The 14,475-nt window shown below is 38.9% G+C and overlaps 1 protein-coding gene across 1 annotated transcript in view; it reads right to left on the bottom strand.

Moving 5' to 3' along the window:
• Positions 1-1,878: 1,878 nt before the first annotated feature.
• Mastl (microtubule associated serine/threonine kinase like) overlaps positions 1,879-14,475 on the bottom strand; it is a 37,295-nt gene continuing 24,698 nt past the window's right edge. Inside the window, exons 10-12 of the mRNA XM_034509637.2 lie at positions 5,894-6,007; positions 5,450-5,551; positions 1,879-3,838 (exon numbers count right to left, since the gene is read on the bottom strand). Of these exons, the coding sequence (XP_034365528.1) occupies positions 3,681-3,838; positions 5,450-5,551; positions 5,894-6,007 (374 nt within the window). The 3' untranslated portion in view covers positions 1,879-3,680. The remainder of the gene's footprint in view (positions 3,839-5,449; positions 5,552-5,893; positions 6,008-14,475) is intronic.

Genomic DNA, 14,475 nt, shown 5'->3' with positions numbered 1-14,475 from the left:
AGAGGGAGATAGGATTTTACTATGTATAAGCTTCGACTGGCTTTAGACTTGAAGCAATCAGTCCTCTTGCCTCAGCCTACAAAGGATAAAAAAAGAGCCATTTTGCGTTTCAACAGATGTGAAGCTGAGAATGTAAAGGTACAGAGTAAGGTGCTGTTTCCTGGCTCAGGCTAGAGTTGTCTCCAGTGAAGGAGACTTTATACCCATATACACAAGGACAGAGATGGCTTCCTAGTGTTTGCTGTTTCAAATCGCCTTCAGCCCAAACAATGTTTATGGGAAGGATGATTTCTGTAGGGAACAACCAAGATTGTTTATCTCACTGTTTTGTTTTTTTTTTTTTAAACATAGTTTTTTTTTTTTTGGCAGGTGTAAATTTAGATGATACATTATTCCCAATAACTACCATTACACAACAGTGCTTTATTTGGTGGCAGGATATTAGGTGATGAGCAGCATATGCCATGTCTGTGATAGCAAATTAATTTTCTATTTAAGGGCTATGTTGGCCAGTTTGATCTCTAGCTGACAGGCTATATGAAAGGATATGAAAGGAGAGAACCTCACTTGAGGAAGTGCCTCCATGCCGGGTGGTGGTGGTGTACGCCTTTAATCCCAGCACTTGGGAGGCAGAGGCAGGCGGATTTCTGAGTTCGAGGCCAGCCTGGTCTACAGAGTGAGTTCCAGGACAGCCAGGACTACACAGAGAAACCCTGTCTCGAAAAAAAAAAAAAAAAAAAAAAAAAAAAGGAGGAAGTGCTTCCATAAAATCTGGCTGTAGGACTATTTTCTTAATTAGTAACTCAAGGGGGAGGGTGCTGCCACTGTGGGTGGTGCCATTCCTGGGCTGGTGGTCCTGGCTTCATATAAGAAAGCAGACTGAGCAAGCCAGGAGAAACAAGGCAGTAAGCAGCACCCCTCCATGGCCTCTACATCTGCTCCTGCCTCCAGGTTCCTGCCCTGTTTGAGTTCCTGCCCTGACTTCCTTTGATGATGAACAGTGATATAGAAGCGTAAGCCAAATAAACACTTTGTTTCACAACTCGCTTTTGGTCATGGTGTTTCTTCACAGCAAAGGAGACAAGAAATAAGTCCTATGCAGTAATGTTTTAGGTTTTAGTGTTTTTGGGTATGCCCATGTCACAGCACATGTATAGAGGTCCAAAAGCAACTTGCTGTCCTCTCCTCCCATTGTGTGGCTCCTGGAGACTGAACACAGGTGGTTGGGATTGGTGGCAGGGACCTCTACCTGCTGAACCACTTGCTGGCCCTAGTTTTTATCTTCAGAATGTTTTACTTACTCATTCATGTATATACCATTTAGTCACCTGAATATGTAAATAATCTGTATTAGTTACTTTTGACCAATGCAGCTTATTAAAAAAATAATTTGGGGCTGCTGAGATGGCTCAGTGGTTAAGGGCACTCACTGGGTGTTCCTCCAGAGGACCTGGGTTCAATTCCCAGCATCCACAAGGCAGGTCACCATTGTCTGTAACTCCAGCTCCAGCAGTTCTGATATTTTCATAAATATACACACCCAGGCAAAACACCAATGCACATTAAAAGATAAACTTGTCAGGCTGGGATGGTACACATTATTATTTGCAGTGCTCCAGATGCTGAGGCAGGCAGATCTTTGAGTTCGAGGCCAGTTTGGTCCATAGGACAACCAGGGCTACAGAAAGAAACCCTGTCTTGAAAAACTAAGCGTGCTGGGAGTGCCTTGAGTCTTTTGAAACGTGAGTGCTCACCTCCAGTGACACACTTAATCCTTCCCAAACAGTTCCACCAACCAGGGACCAAGTCTTCAAGGATGAGCCTATGGGGACCACTCTCAGTCACACAATAAAAGAAACAACACTTCTGGAACATAAGTTAAATAATCTGAAAAAATTTTTAATCATTCTGTACAGAAAAATAAAAGAAAATGAAATATAAATATGTGCAAACTGATTCACTCTGAAAACAACGCAGAAAAAAAAGCATTTTACAAAACATACAGTGTCTTCCCACCCTTCTCTTCTGTATACTTACATACAGCACACTGTTTCCCTGTTTATTCAGCCATCATTTACATACTTTTCTAACGACTCAATGTTACATTCATGTAGCCCCAGGCAGGCAGGACCCCTCAATAATCCCCAGCAGAATTTTACTATAACTAATTGTCCAGTGATTTAAGAAGCCACTAGGGGCCAGGACTCTTGAACCCCAGGTTTGTTTCTTAATATGGCTCTGCTTATTCTAATTCTACAAAGTAATTAATATTTGTGTGTTAGTGGGGATTGAACACAGGGTCTTTTGCACACTAAGCATCTGCTACCTCCAGCCCCCGGCATCTTCGTGCTCACTTTTAACTTGCCCACATCTTTTCAATTTGGCAGCACAGTCATTTAGCCATTTTTTGATTCCAAAGCTTTTTTTCTTTCTAGTACTTGAAAACACTATGAGGATGATAGAGTGAATAGACTGGAGAATTATGCTGTCACCTGAAAGTGAGTCAATTAAATGAAGTTGTAAATATATTTTGAATATTTCTAGTAAAAATGGTGACTGGAACATTAAGTAGTCTTTACTAAAATAAGCACAGTAAGCACAGCACTGATTATGCATCGTTGCAAACTCCACTCTATCTGGGCTGTGACTAGGTAGGAATGAGAGCACTAAAGTCAGTATGCAAAAGGGGATTAGCAAAAACTTTACCTATGACACACGGGAATCTTAAGTTTGCTCTTCTAGGGAAATATTGAAAGTCTCAACTAGTTTAAGATAAGACTTGTGAGCTAAGTCTTAGTACATATTCTTTGAAAAGAATGATACTGAAATCACTAGTTACAGCTACATTTAGTAAGCAAAAGTAATTATTACTATTTGTCTCTCACGATGTTTGAAACAATATGATGTAAAGTATAAGTTTTTCTATTAAAAGTGAATAAGCTATCAAAATCACTTAAAGTATCATACCCAACCTTTCCACTACCCACTTAAACAAGCAGGAATTGTAGGGGGAAGCACCAAGAGCATTCAAGGCAGTGAGACTCCATCACTAGTAAGGTGAGCTAGAACCTTAGTTCTTTTGACTAGTCCACACTCTGCAGACATACAGACTGCTGAGGAGTATGGTCTTGGTTGGCCTTAGTCTTTACATTGCAGTCATACTCTGGTGTTACATCTGCTCCTGAATATGGGGACTTCCATCATCATGTCTGGCTCACATGATTTTCTCAGTCATGCTTGTCTCATGACAGCCTCAAGAACGGCTTTGCATGTAACCATGTGCAAATAAATTAAATTTAAATGAAACGGTATTTTTTTTGTTTGATATTAACACCAAAGTGAATAGAATTCAGCAGATACAGATAAGCTTATGGCTCGTTCCCTCTATTTAGAGTGGTAGTGTTTTGGTTTATTGATATGTTGCTCTTCATAAAGTGCCATGAATAAATAAGATGAAAAAAGCTATTATGGTTTATATACAGTTCTAAGGTAAAGATTAATTACTGGTTATATTTCTTATGTATTTTAACTCTATAAAAGCTGTTGTACTTAGTAATTAAAAGCTGTTTAGTCTAGGCAAAATAATGACTCTTATCCCATTTAGACCAATCTAGTATTAAGTAGCATATTATAGTAAACCATAATTCTGTATTACAAGTTAGATAAAAATGGCATGCGTGCTACAGACTAAAGCCAGATATGGTCAGGTGCTGAGCATTGTTCCTGGCTTCAAAATAGGATGTATCTGTTTCGTCGTCTGGTTGGGGTACGAAAGGCATAGTCTGATGCTGCAGATTTTCCCAGTCCACCTCACTGAAGAGAGGATGCTGTTTCAGTTCTTAAGAGGGAAATACATAAAAAACCAAAATGAGAAGATGATACCATGATTTAAGCTCTGCTCTCAGGAATTAAAAAAGAATACCTTAGATGTATCCTACTTTACTATATCTGTTTAATGTGTGTCTCGCTAGTAAGCTACACACTTTAATCTATGTCATTTTGCACATCTCCTGGTGTATGACAGGTGCCTGGATTATATTTGTTCAGTGAGTGAATGAATGGATGTTGTAGAAGTGCATCTTTCTCGATGCCAGCGTCTTCTCACACCGTCCCTCACTTGAAGATGGTTTGGCTTGCTGCTTCCCTGCCTCTGGAGCTCATGATTAATGCTCCAGTTCTCATTCATCTCCTCAGCCACCTGCCATGTCACGGCAGTCTCTAAGCACCATCTATTGCTCTACAACTCAGAGATGAAGCTCGTCCTTCACTCTGCTTTCTGTACTTTATGCACATTTCACATACATTGATGATGATCTGCTGTCTGTTTAACTTACTGCTCTTTTGCTTTGCTCTTTATCTGTTTGAAATAAGGTTTCACACTGTAGCCCAAACTAGCCTGGAACTCACTGTGTAGCTCAGGCTGAATGTTTTTACAGTTCTCTTCCTTAGCCTCTCAAGTGCTGGCTTCACAGGTACATACCAGTGTGTATGGCTTGGTTCTGGTCTTCAATATTTCTCACACTTTGTCTCCATGTCTCTGACTTCCTTGATTCCACTGACTGCATCTTTAGAATTTAGTAGCTAGCACTATATGTCTAGAATATTTCCATCACAGCACACCCCTGTTTATAAGATGTCAGACTCTACATTTAAAATTTTTTTTTTTTTTTTAAATTTTGAGACAGTCTATGTAATCCTGCTTGTCCTGGAATAGTCTCTACGTAGACCTATTAAGGTCAGCCTTAAACTGCCTGCCATCATTCCTGGGTCCTTTTTATATTTTTATTACTTCTACCTACTAAAATGAAAGCATGTTCACTGGCTGGACTACACTGTGATATTTAGTTGCTAAAAATCAGCACTCCTTTCTTGGCTCCTTCACTGTTTGTTCTTGGCAGTGCTGGTGATGGAGCCCAAGGCCCGGCACATGCAGTGCAAGTGTCTACTGTGGGGCCACAGCTTCTCTGCATGGTTTTTTGGAAAGGCTTTATTTTATTTTATTTACTATGGAGTCTAGACTGGTTTTGAACTCATGGCAGTTCTATGTCAGGCTCCTAAGTGCTAGGATTAAAGGTATGAGCCACTAAGTCTATCTCTTTTCAACCCTTTACCTTTAAAAGCAACAATATAAATGTTAGTAAATAAAGAACTGACAAGACAGTAAGTAAACTCAACCATATCTACTTTTAAGGAGAATACTGGAAGATGACTAATGGTTATGGTGGTAATATTGATTTAGGAGATTTATATGCCTATAAATTGTATTTTCTCTAAAAGATACGGTATAATATTGTTTCTGGTACCTTATGGAGTTACAAAATTCAGTGTGTTAGTTGCAACTACACTGGGCCGAGTTTTAAAATGAAATAAAGACACACATATAAATGCCTGTCTAGAGGAGTAAGCAGTAAAATTAGTAAGTGTACGTAGGTCACTGACAAGCCCTTACCTCTCATTCCCGCTCTCTTTGTGTCGTCAATGGTTAAAAGCATGGCCATTGCACTTTGTGCATTATCAGATAGCTTTTCTTCACCTTCTGGCCACGGGATATCTACAAGTGCAAATATGCAAGTAAAGCTGGTTGATGTTACTTTCTGCAACCTTGAAGAAATCAACACCCATTTTTCTGGGTGTATCTTACTTTCTTCTGCCTTATTTTCTCATGCCCCTCTGGCCCCATGTTTAACTCTATATTAAAATGCCTTTATTAAACAGATTTTTAAATCATTCTCAACTAATAGGGATTAATAATGATTTAATAATAAGTAGTAATTATTTTCTTTTCCCCTATGGGTGCAGTTAAGGGTCTTGTGTATGCTAGACAAGTGCTCTACCATTGGGCTGCATCCTCCAACTCTGAATCTATCCTAATAGAAAACATAAAAAGAATCACCTCTTTTTAAAATATTCTGAAATACTTGTTGTGGCGTTTCATCATTGAAAGGGGGAATTCCTGTTAGAAATTCGAACAAGCAAACTCCAAGTGCCCACCAGTCTACCGCAGGACCTGAAATGTGAAAGGAGACACGCGGAACTTACAAGCATATTATACAAGTAATTGACAACAGAAACATCAGTGCACTGATGCTTGAGCCATCAAAGCCTTCTGACTTCAGGGCTTTCTTCTGTTTCCATACAGCACAAAAACTCAAATTACCTTCAGTCAGGCAATAACAGTCCCCTTAGCTTTCCAGAGGTTTAGATTAGCAATACTTTTCAAGGCCACTTTTGAGAGATTAATATATTCTGACAGTTTGATGAATTCTATATATTAACGAACAATGGAGTATATTTTAGAAAATATTAAGTTAAGAAATGACAACATAGCCAGGTAGTGCTGCTATAAGCTTTTAAACCCAGCATTTGGGAGGCAGAGGCAGGCAGACCTTACGTTTGAGGCCTGCTTGGTCTACAGAGCAAGTTCGAGTTCCAGGATAGCTAGGGCTACACAGTGACCCTGTCTTGAAAAAACAAAAATAAAAAACCAAAACACGCCCCCCCCAAAGATTACACTGTATTTCACTTGTTTCACCCAACATATGACAGTAATATTTATACCAACTTAAAGAAAAGTAATTACTGAATACCCTAAATAGTGTTTTACTATATATTTTGTTGATGTAAAAATATAGTTCTTAGCTCAAAGGGAATAAAAGCTATTCTGTAGCCAAATTTGAATGATCCTGGTTCCAGATTTAGTTTGTCTTCAAGGACATGTCTGGAGTCAAGGAGATGGTTCAGTGGTTAAGAGCACTGGCTGCTGTTCTAGAAGACCTGGGTTCCATTCCCAGCACTACAACCATTTTTAACTACAGCTCCAAGGGATCCAATACTTTCCTCTGGCCTCAGTAGGCACCAGGCATGCACATGGTGCAGACATATATGCAGGCAAAACAACATACACATAAAATGAAAATAAGTAAAATCTCAAAAAGGAAAAAGAAAGGCGTGGTCCACTGTGGAAATGGTTACATGGGACTGTATTAACAAGGAAAGTTGTAAGTCAGACACTGACTAGGTAACACTGGTGGTGCCCACAGGGAGGTCATAGAAAAGCAGGAAAAACTCAGTTATAGTCTAACAGTCTTAAGCTTTTGGATTGGTGGGAGCTAGTGGTTTGCCAAAAATGAACATTAGTTTTTGCTCTTTGCTTTAAAACATTTTAAAGGTTTTGATGGTTACAGGATGTTAGGTTAGACATAGAGGTGGGCAGTGATGGCTTTTAAATGTACTAAAAAGAGCCCAGGATAGTTTGACTCTGGTCTGTGATACCTTTTAACTCTCCATAATCCTAATGTTCAATCATTTGGTCTTGTAGAGTCTTTAACACAGATGTGGACTTTGTTTCTGGGAAGTTCATTCACAGGTACCCAAATGGCCAGTTTAAATATTTTTATGCCACAAGGCTAGGAATGCAGCTGACAGCAAAGACTGGGCTGAATAGACAAAAACGCAGCCTTTGGAGGGAGGAACACTTGGTAGAATCATTAAGAAGTACATCTACCTATTACAACCTGAGTCAGATTGTTTTTTTCTTTGTATTATAGTAGTACTATACTTACAGCTTAAATAATTAAGAAAGCAGTCAGGGAAGGTGATGCCTGCCTGGTTTGCAAGTTCTAGGACAGCCAAGACTACAGAGAGCCTATCTCAAGTTTCCCCAACAACCCTCCCCCCGTAAGATAGTAGGTATGTAGCTAAGTTATTAAGACTGTTTGCCTTTCTTCTATGAGGCCCTAGGTTCAAGTCCTAGCACTCTAGAGCTAGAAGCACAAGGATTAGAAGTCCAGGGTGATCCTCTAGCTACATGATGAGTTCAAGGCCAGCCTGAGCTACCTGAAATCCTGTTTTGAAATAATAACCCTATAGCTTAACGAAGCAAAAGTAGCAGCTGAGTGAGAAGCAATTGAATTGACCAGGTTGACTGTATTTCTCTATGTGTTTACAGTCCTTTGAACTATATGCAGTGTTTTGTCTAGAGTATGTTTTGGTTTTTCTTTTAGCTAGTTTGATTACATAGCTATGACCTCCTGAGGCATGGCTAGTTCAGGTTTCAGGAATGGTCAGCTTCAAACATCTGGCTGTTATAAATCTTGTGACTATATTTTTCCTACTCTTTTGGTATTAATACAGATCAGATAACAATTATTATTTTAAAGTTTTTTTTTTTTCAGAAAAATTGTCTTTTTCCTGTGTACCAAATGTTATTAGTGACAAGAGTAGAAATAAGAGGTCAGATCCCTTGGAACTGGAGTTGGAGATCGCTGTCAGCTGCCATGTGGGTGCTGGAAATTGAACCTGGGTCCTCTGAAAGAGTAGCCAGTGCTCTTACCTGCTGATTTATCTCCCAGCCTACTTAAGGATTTTAAAATAAGATTTAAAGGTTAACTATGGTAAAAATTAAAGAGTATATACATTAAGTACATATATGCTTTTATCTTTAAAAAACCTGTTTATGGCACACTTTATTTTTTTTTGTCTTCATCATTTCTGTTTAGGAAAACTCTGACTATAAAATATTATTTTTAGGGAAATCTGTATTTATTATGAGGTAGAAGTGACATACTATATCTTAGGTAGGCTTTACTGCTGCTTGGATTCTCAAAAAGGCTCTTAATACATTTTTTTTTCTTGGTCTTAGTTTGAGCATTAAAGAATGTCTCATTTCCACAAGAGCTGGCCAAGATTATAACTGACACTGGCTGACGAACTTGTCTTAGCAAAGCAGGAAGGGAAAACAAATATTGTCAGACATCGTTCTTTGTTATCCTTGTAATTGTAGTTTTGAAGAAAAAGGGAGGAGCTAGCAAATGTTTTTTTGTTTTTTTTCTTGGAGGAATAAGGGGAGAGACAGGAGTCTCTTGGGACCAGTGATGGCAGACTGGATCCAGATTACTTATGTATTTACAACATCACCACTATCATGATATATCTGAAAAATGAAAGAAAAAAAATCTATGACTTTTTGTTAGATTGCATCTGTCAGAAACAGACTTACCTCGAATTATGTTGTACGCCATGAGTACACTGTTACAACAGAGTAATGATTTAATGAACACACTCTAATCACAGTATGAACAAATTGTTTTATCTAATCTCATACATATTATTTAACAGCAATGAATTAATGGTGAGTGGCAAATTTACCTTCCTTGAACTCAACAATGAAAAATGTTTAATGCAGAACAAGGTCTAGAAACTATGTAAAAGATTTTCTACATATAGACTAGTTCTTTAACTTTTAAACATATTCTAAATGTACATTTTTAAATTTGATTAACAACAAGCAGTTTAGAAACCTGAGGGCTGTGGTGGTTTGAATGACAATGGCCCTAGAGGCTTGTAGATCTGAATAGCATGCCACTGTGAAGCTGCACCATGTGAAATGATTAGGAGATGTGGCCTTGTTGGAGAAGTGTGTCACTGACGGTGGGCTTTGAGGTTTCAAAAGCCCACTCCAAGCTCAGAGCCCCTCTTCCTGCTGCCTGTGGACCTGGATGTACAACTCTTCACTACTTTTTCAGCACCCTCTCTGTCTGCCTGCCGCGGGCCCTGCTTCCCACCATGATAATAGACTGACTCTCTGAAACTGTATGCAAGTACAGCCCAATGAGATGCTTTCTTTTCTAAGAGTGGCTTTGGTTATAGTCTCTTCCCATCAGTAGAGCACTCATTAAGACAAGCACTTAGTAAAAAGCATATTTTAATAATTTAATCACTCACTAAATGCAAGACATTAGTTATTACTCTTGTAAATGTTTCTTTTTCTCTTTTTTAGCCTTACTTTTCAGAATTAACATTTGAAAATGCCAGATTCAAATCAATCAGAAAGCTCAAAATTAATGTTTTACTATCTACAATTTTGTTGGCCCTGACTGAGATAAAAGTCTTTGTATACTACCTTTTAAAATTCTGTCCTAAATTCTACAGTTAATTCTCAGAAGTGTGTATCTTAGCTAGGCCTGGCTGAGACCTGGAATAACTGGTTTTTAATGGCTCAGAGAGACAAAGGATGAGGGAAACATAGATAGGCAATGATCCCTACACATTACTGCCTCTGTTATGTCTTTAAAAAAATCCTAAAATGCTCATACTTACATATATTACATTTAAAAATAGTTAGACATTATCGATCCATAAGGAATAACAATTTTAGTTTTCAGTAAGTTAAAATGAAGTGGCCAAAGGTTTGTAATTCCATTTTCAGGAATCTTAGGGGGCAGACTGAGTTTTTGCCCATGTTGTTACATAGACAAATGATAGAATGTTTTTAAAGTAAACAACAACAACAACAAAACAAAAACCAAACCCTCAAATAAGCGAGCTCAGCAACACAGCTCTGTGGGTAAAGCAGCTGGCACGCAAGTCTGACAACCCAAATTAAGTCCCTGGGACCCACTTGAAGGTAGGTGGCACAGCAGGTAAAATGCGGTTACAGGCTTCAGATGCTGCTGACATCCTTAGCTCTAGACTGGTAGAGGCCAATGATCTGCTGAGAATAATTTTGGCTATGATAGGCACAAGGATGTTAGATCAGATAGGAGTGGGCAGTATATGGCTTTCAAAGGCATTAAAAGTAACTCAACATAATTTGGCGATGGTCTGCAGTATTTTCACTACAATTAGGAAGCTCAGTTATTTGGCCGAGTAGACTTTAACACAGGTGTTGGGCTGGGGAGATGGTTCAGTGCATTATAAGTGCTTATCAGGGGCCAGGCACTTTAATCCTGGCATTCTGTAGGCAGAGGCAGTGAGTTCAAGGCTAGTCTGATGTATATAAGAGGAATCCATAGTGAGACCATGTCTCAAAAACAAAAACACCGCATACCTCTCAAAGAAACCAACACCAAAACCAAACCAAACAAGAAACAGCTGTGCTTGTGAAGAAAGCATGGCGCTGAGTTCAGAGTCCCAGGGTATATGTAAACACACAGATGCAATGGCATGGGGGTCTGTACCTCACTGCTCCTGCAGGGAGACAGGAAGCAGAGACCAGAGGATGCCTAGGAGTCTAGGAATGGGCTGCTTAGCCTGGAGTACACAGAGAAAAATAGCAGAGACTCTTTCTCCAACAAGGTGGAAAGCAGATGAGGGCCAATACCTATTTTCTGACTTGAGTGCCTGCATTTACATATGTATATGTACACACATATACACACACAGACACGTGTATATACATCTTTATTAAAGGTCTAACTTTTGTTTGTTGCCCCCAGTCTCCTGTCCTACCTTTTTCATACCATTCCTCCTCCCCCTTTCCTCCTTCCGAGAGAGGGTGCTCCCCATCCCTGAGGCCTTAAGTCTCAAGGATTAAGTTCATCTTCTCCCACTGAGGCCAGACCAGGAAGACCTCTGCTATGTAAGTGCCAGGGGCCCTGGACCTTCCTGTGCATGTTCCTGGTTGGTGGCTCAGTCTCTGGGGGCTCCCTGGGGTCTGGGTTACTTGAGACTGGTGGTCTTCCAATGATGTCACTTTTTTTTTGTTTTTGTTGTTTTTTTTTTTTAGATTTATTTTTTATTATTTTTATTTATGTGTCTGTGAGTGAATGCCATGTGTATGCATGTGCCTGGAGGTCAGAAGACGTTCAATCCTTAGTTACAGAGGACAAAGATTGATCCTGTATTTATTTATGTGTGTGCTGCATGCATGTATGGTCTGTGCATGTGCACTCATCTGTGCATGTGTGTGTGGAGACAAAAGGTTAACATTAGGTGTGATGGTTTGAATAAGAATGACCCCCATATGCTTATATATTTGAATGCTTAGTCAATTTGAATGCATGGCACTATTTGAGAAAGGTTAGAAGGATTAGGAGGCATGGTTGTTGGAGGAAGTGTATCACTAGGGGTGGGCTTTGAAGTCTCAAAGCTTAAGCTAAGCCCAGTCCTCTCATGCTAGAAAGCATGGTCAGGATGCTAGAAAGCATGGTCAGGATGCTGAGCATCCTTTCAGCTACTGCCCTAATACCTGCCTGCCACCATGCTTCCTGCCATGACGGGAATGCACTGCTGAAACCGTAAGCAAGCCCCCAATTAAATGCTTCCTTTTCTAAGAATTGCCTTAGTCATGGTGTCTCTTAATAGCAATTGAATAGTAACTAAAGCATTGGTATTGTCCTTTATTGATCTCTACCTTATTTTTTGAGACAAGATTTCTCACTGAATCTGGAGCTCAAAAATTTTTCCTTGAATTACATACACATGCGCACACTACATTAATAAATGTAATAAAAAAGGCACACACACCTGACTTGAAAGCAGAAGCAAGACTATTTGAGTAAAGGAAGGTTTCTGGTGAGTAGGAGTATTAATATTAGGCAAGTATAATGCTACATACATAATATATACATATATACATGATGAAACTCATTACTTGGTATGCCAACAAAATATTAAAAAAAATTAATGCATAAATTTAAAAACTCACGATGACATGTCAAAATAATGCAGCTAGAGATACAGAGAAAACACCACATATAAAGAGATAGACGGCCAGGAAACTATCACAAGCTTGCACATCATGAAAGGCTTGCTTCTTCTACGGGTTTTAAAAGTCTCTACTCTGGACTTCAAACTTTTAGATCTGTGAAGCAGAAATTTTTGCTGCATTTTGAGCCACTAACTTTGTAATATTTTGTATTATCAACTTGGCAGATGAATATAGTTCACTTCAGAATGTAGAAAGAAGCATATTTTTTTTTTAAAGAGAAAGGAAGAAAAAAAGAGATGGGCAAAGTATTATTTTATTCTAATGTACCTTCCTGAAGGTTGGTTCATTTCTGGATTGACCATTCTGGTGAGGATAAATAGGGGTGATTTGTATTGCTGTTGTTATAATGACTATTGGTATAAGTTACCCAAGTAGGCCAAGCTTTGAAGTACAGCAGTGTCTGACTGGAGCTGGGGTAGGGTAGAAAGCAGGAGAAAGGTGGAGCTATCAAAGGATACATGGTTTACGGCTGATGGAATGTCTTAATATTATAGTGATGTTTGTACAACTTCGGAAATACATTGAAACAAGCAAACAAACAAAACCCTGCATCGCATACATTAACTGAGTGAATTGTAAATAATGTAGATTGTAACTCAAGAAAACTATTTTCTGGAGTTCTGAGTTCGGTTCCCGGGATCTACAATGTGATGTCTCACAATGAACCTGACACTCCTCTGGCCTCTCTGGACACCAGGCATGCACCTGGTGAACATACATAAATGCAGACACTCATACAATGATGATGATGATGATAATAATAATAATAATAATAATATAATAAATAATAATGGAATCGTTTAAAAAAGTTACTATTTTATAAAAAAAGGGCTAATATTTAGTTAACTATAATTTTTCATGAAATACAGTTTTTTTCATTACAAAATTGCATTGTAATAATCTGTTTTACTTAATAGGATTATGTTGAGGTTTTTTTTGCTTGTATTTAAATTTCATAAGTACATTGCATGCTCTTCTGTTTTTGTATACAAATGTCTGTATTTGTTGGTCTAATTCACATAAATAGTCAAAATGATCTAAAGTTCATTAGAGCTGGAGTTGATAGATTACTGAGTGTGTGTCGGACATGTCTTACAACCTCTGCTCCAAGTTTGAATGAGACATGGGAAAGAAAATGACCAGAGCTTCACTGGAACTGACACGGCCTGCTTACTGCTGGGGTGTCTCAGACACTGAGAACCCAGTGTGACCCCTGCCTCTCCAGACCACGGCAGGGTAATTGAGAACCGAGTGTGTGACTTGCCTCTCCAGACCACAGCAGGGTAACTGGGATTTGGGATATTTGGCTGTGCTTATGTTGCAGTTTCTATTATATAAATCCAAAGTATAAATAAACTGTTAAATTTAACTGTTAACACCTGACTGCATTAGTTGCTTTTTGCATTGCTGTGACTTGAAAATAAGGTTAGATTCTTAAGAGTGAACAGAAATTTAGGGCTAACTTTAAAGTCACTTTAGTCGAGATTGAGGGGAGACTCAGTGAGACTGAATCAAAGAAGGCAAAACCATTGAATCTCAGATGTGGCTCAGTGGTAGAACTCTTTCCCAGAGCACATTTAAGGCCTTGGTTTTTATCTTCAGCCCCACAAAGTAAATAAACACAAGAGAAACGGCTACATGATTTAAAGTGTTTATTCCCCTATACCCAGAGAATGCTTTTTTTTGAATCGTGTATGTGTAGTGATTTATGCATTTTGTATGTATATATACATGTGTGGGTATGTGCACACATGAAGAGGCCACAAAGTTCACGTGGAACATCTTCCTCTATTAGTCTCTGCCTAATTTTGTGAAACAAAGTCTCTCGACTAAACCTAGAACTCACTGATTTGGCAAGACTGGCAGGCCAGCAAGCACCTAGGATCCTCCTTTCTCTGTCTCTTCACTGCTAAGATTATAGGCATTGGCCAACATGCTACCTCACTCTCCCATTTCATGACTCATTTTTAATGTAGGTGCTCTTG

Source organism: Arvicanthis niloticus, chromosome 8, assembly GCF_011762505.2.
Source record: "Arvicanthis niloticus isolate mArvNil1 chromosome 8, mArvNil1.pat.X, whole genome shotgun sequence".
Lineage (NCBI taxonomy): Eukaryota > Metazoa > Chordata > Mammalia > Rodentia > Muridae > Arvicanthis > Arvicanthis niloticus.
Note: the sequence above shows the minus strand (reverse complement) of the source record. Positions and strands in the feature narration are given on the sequence as shown.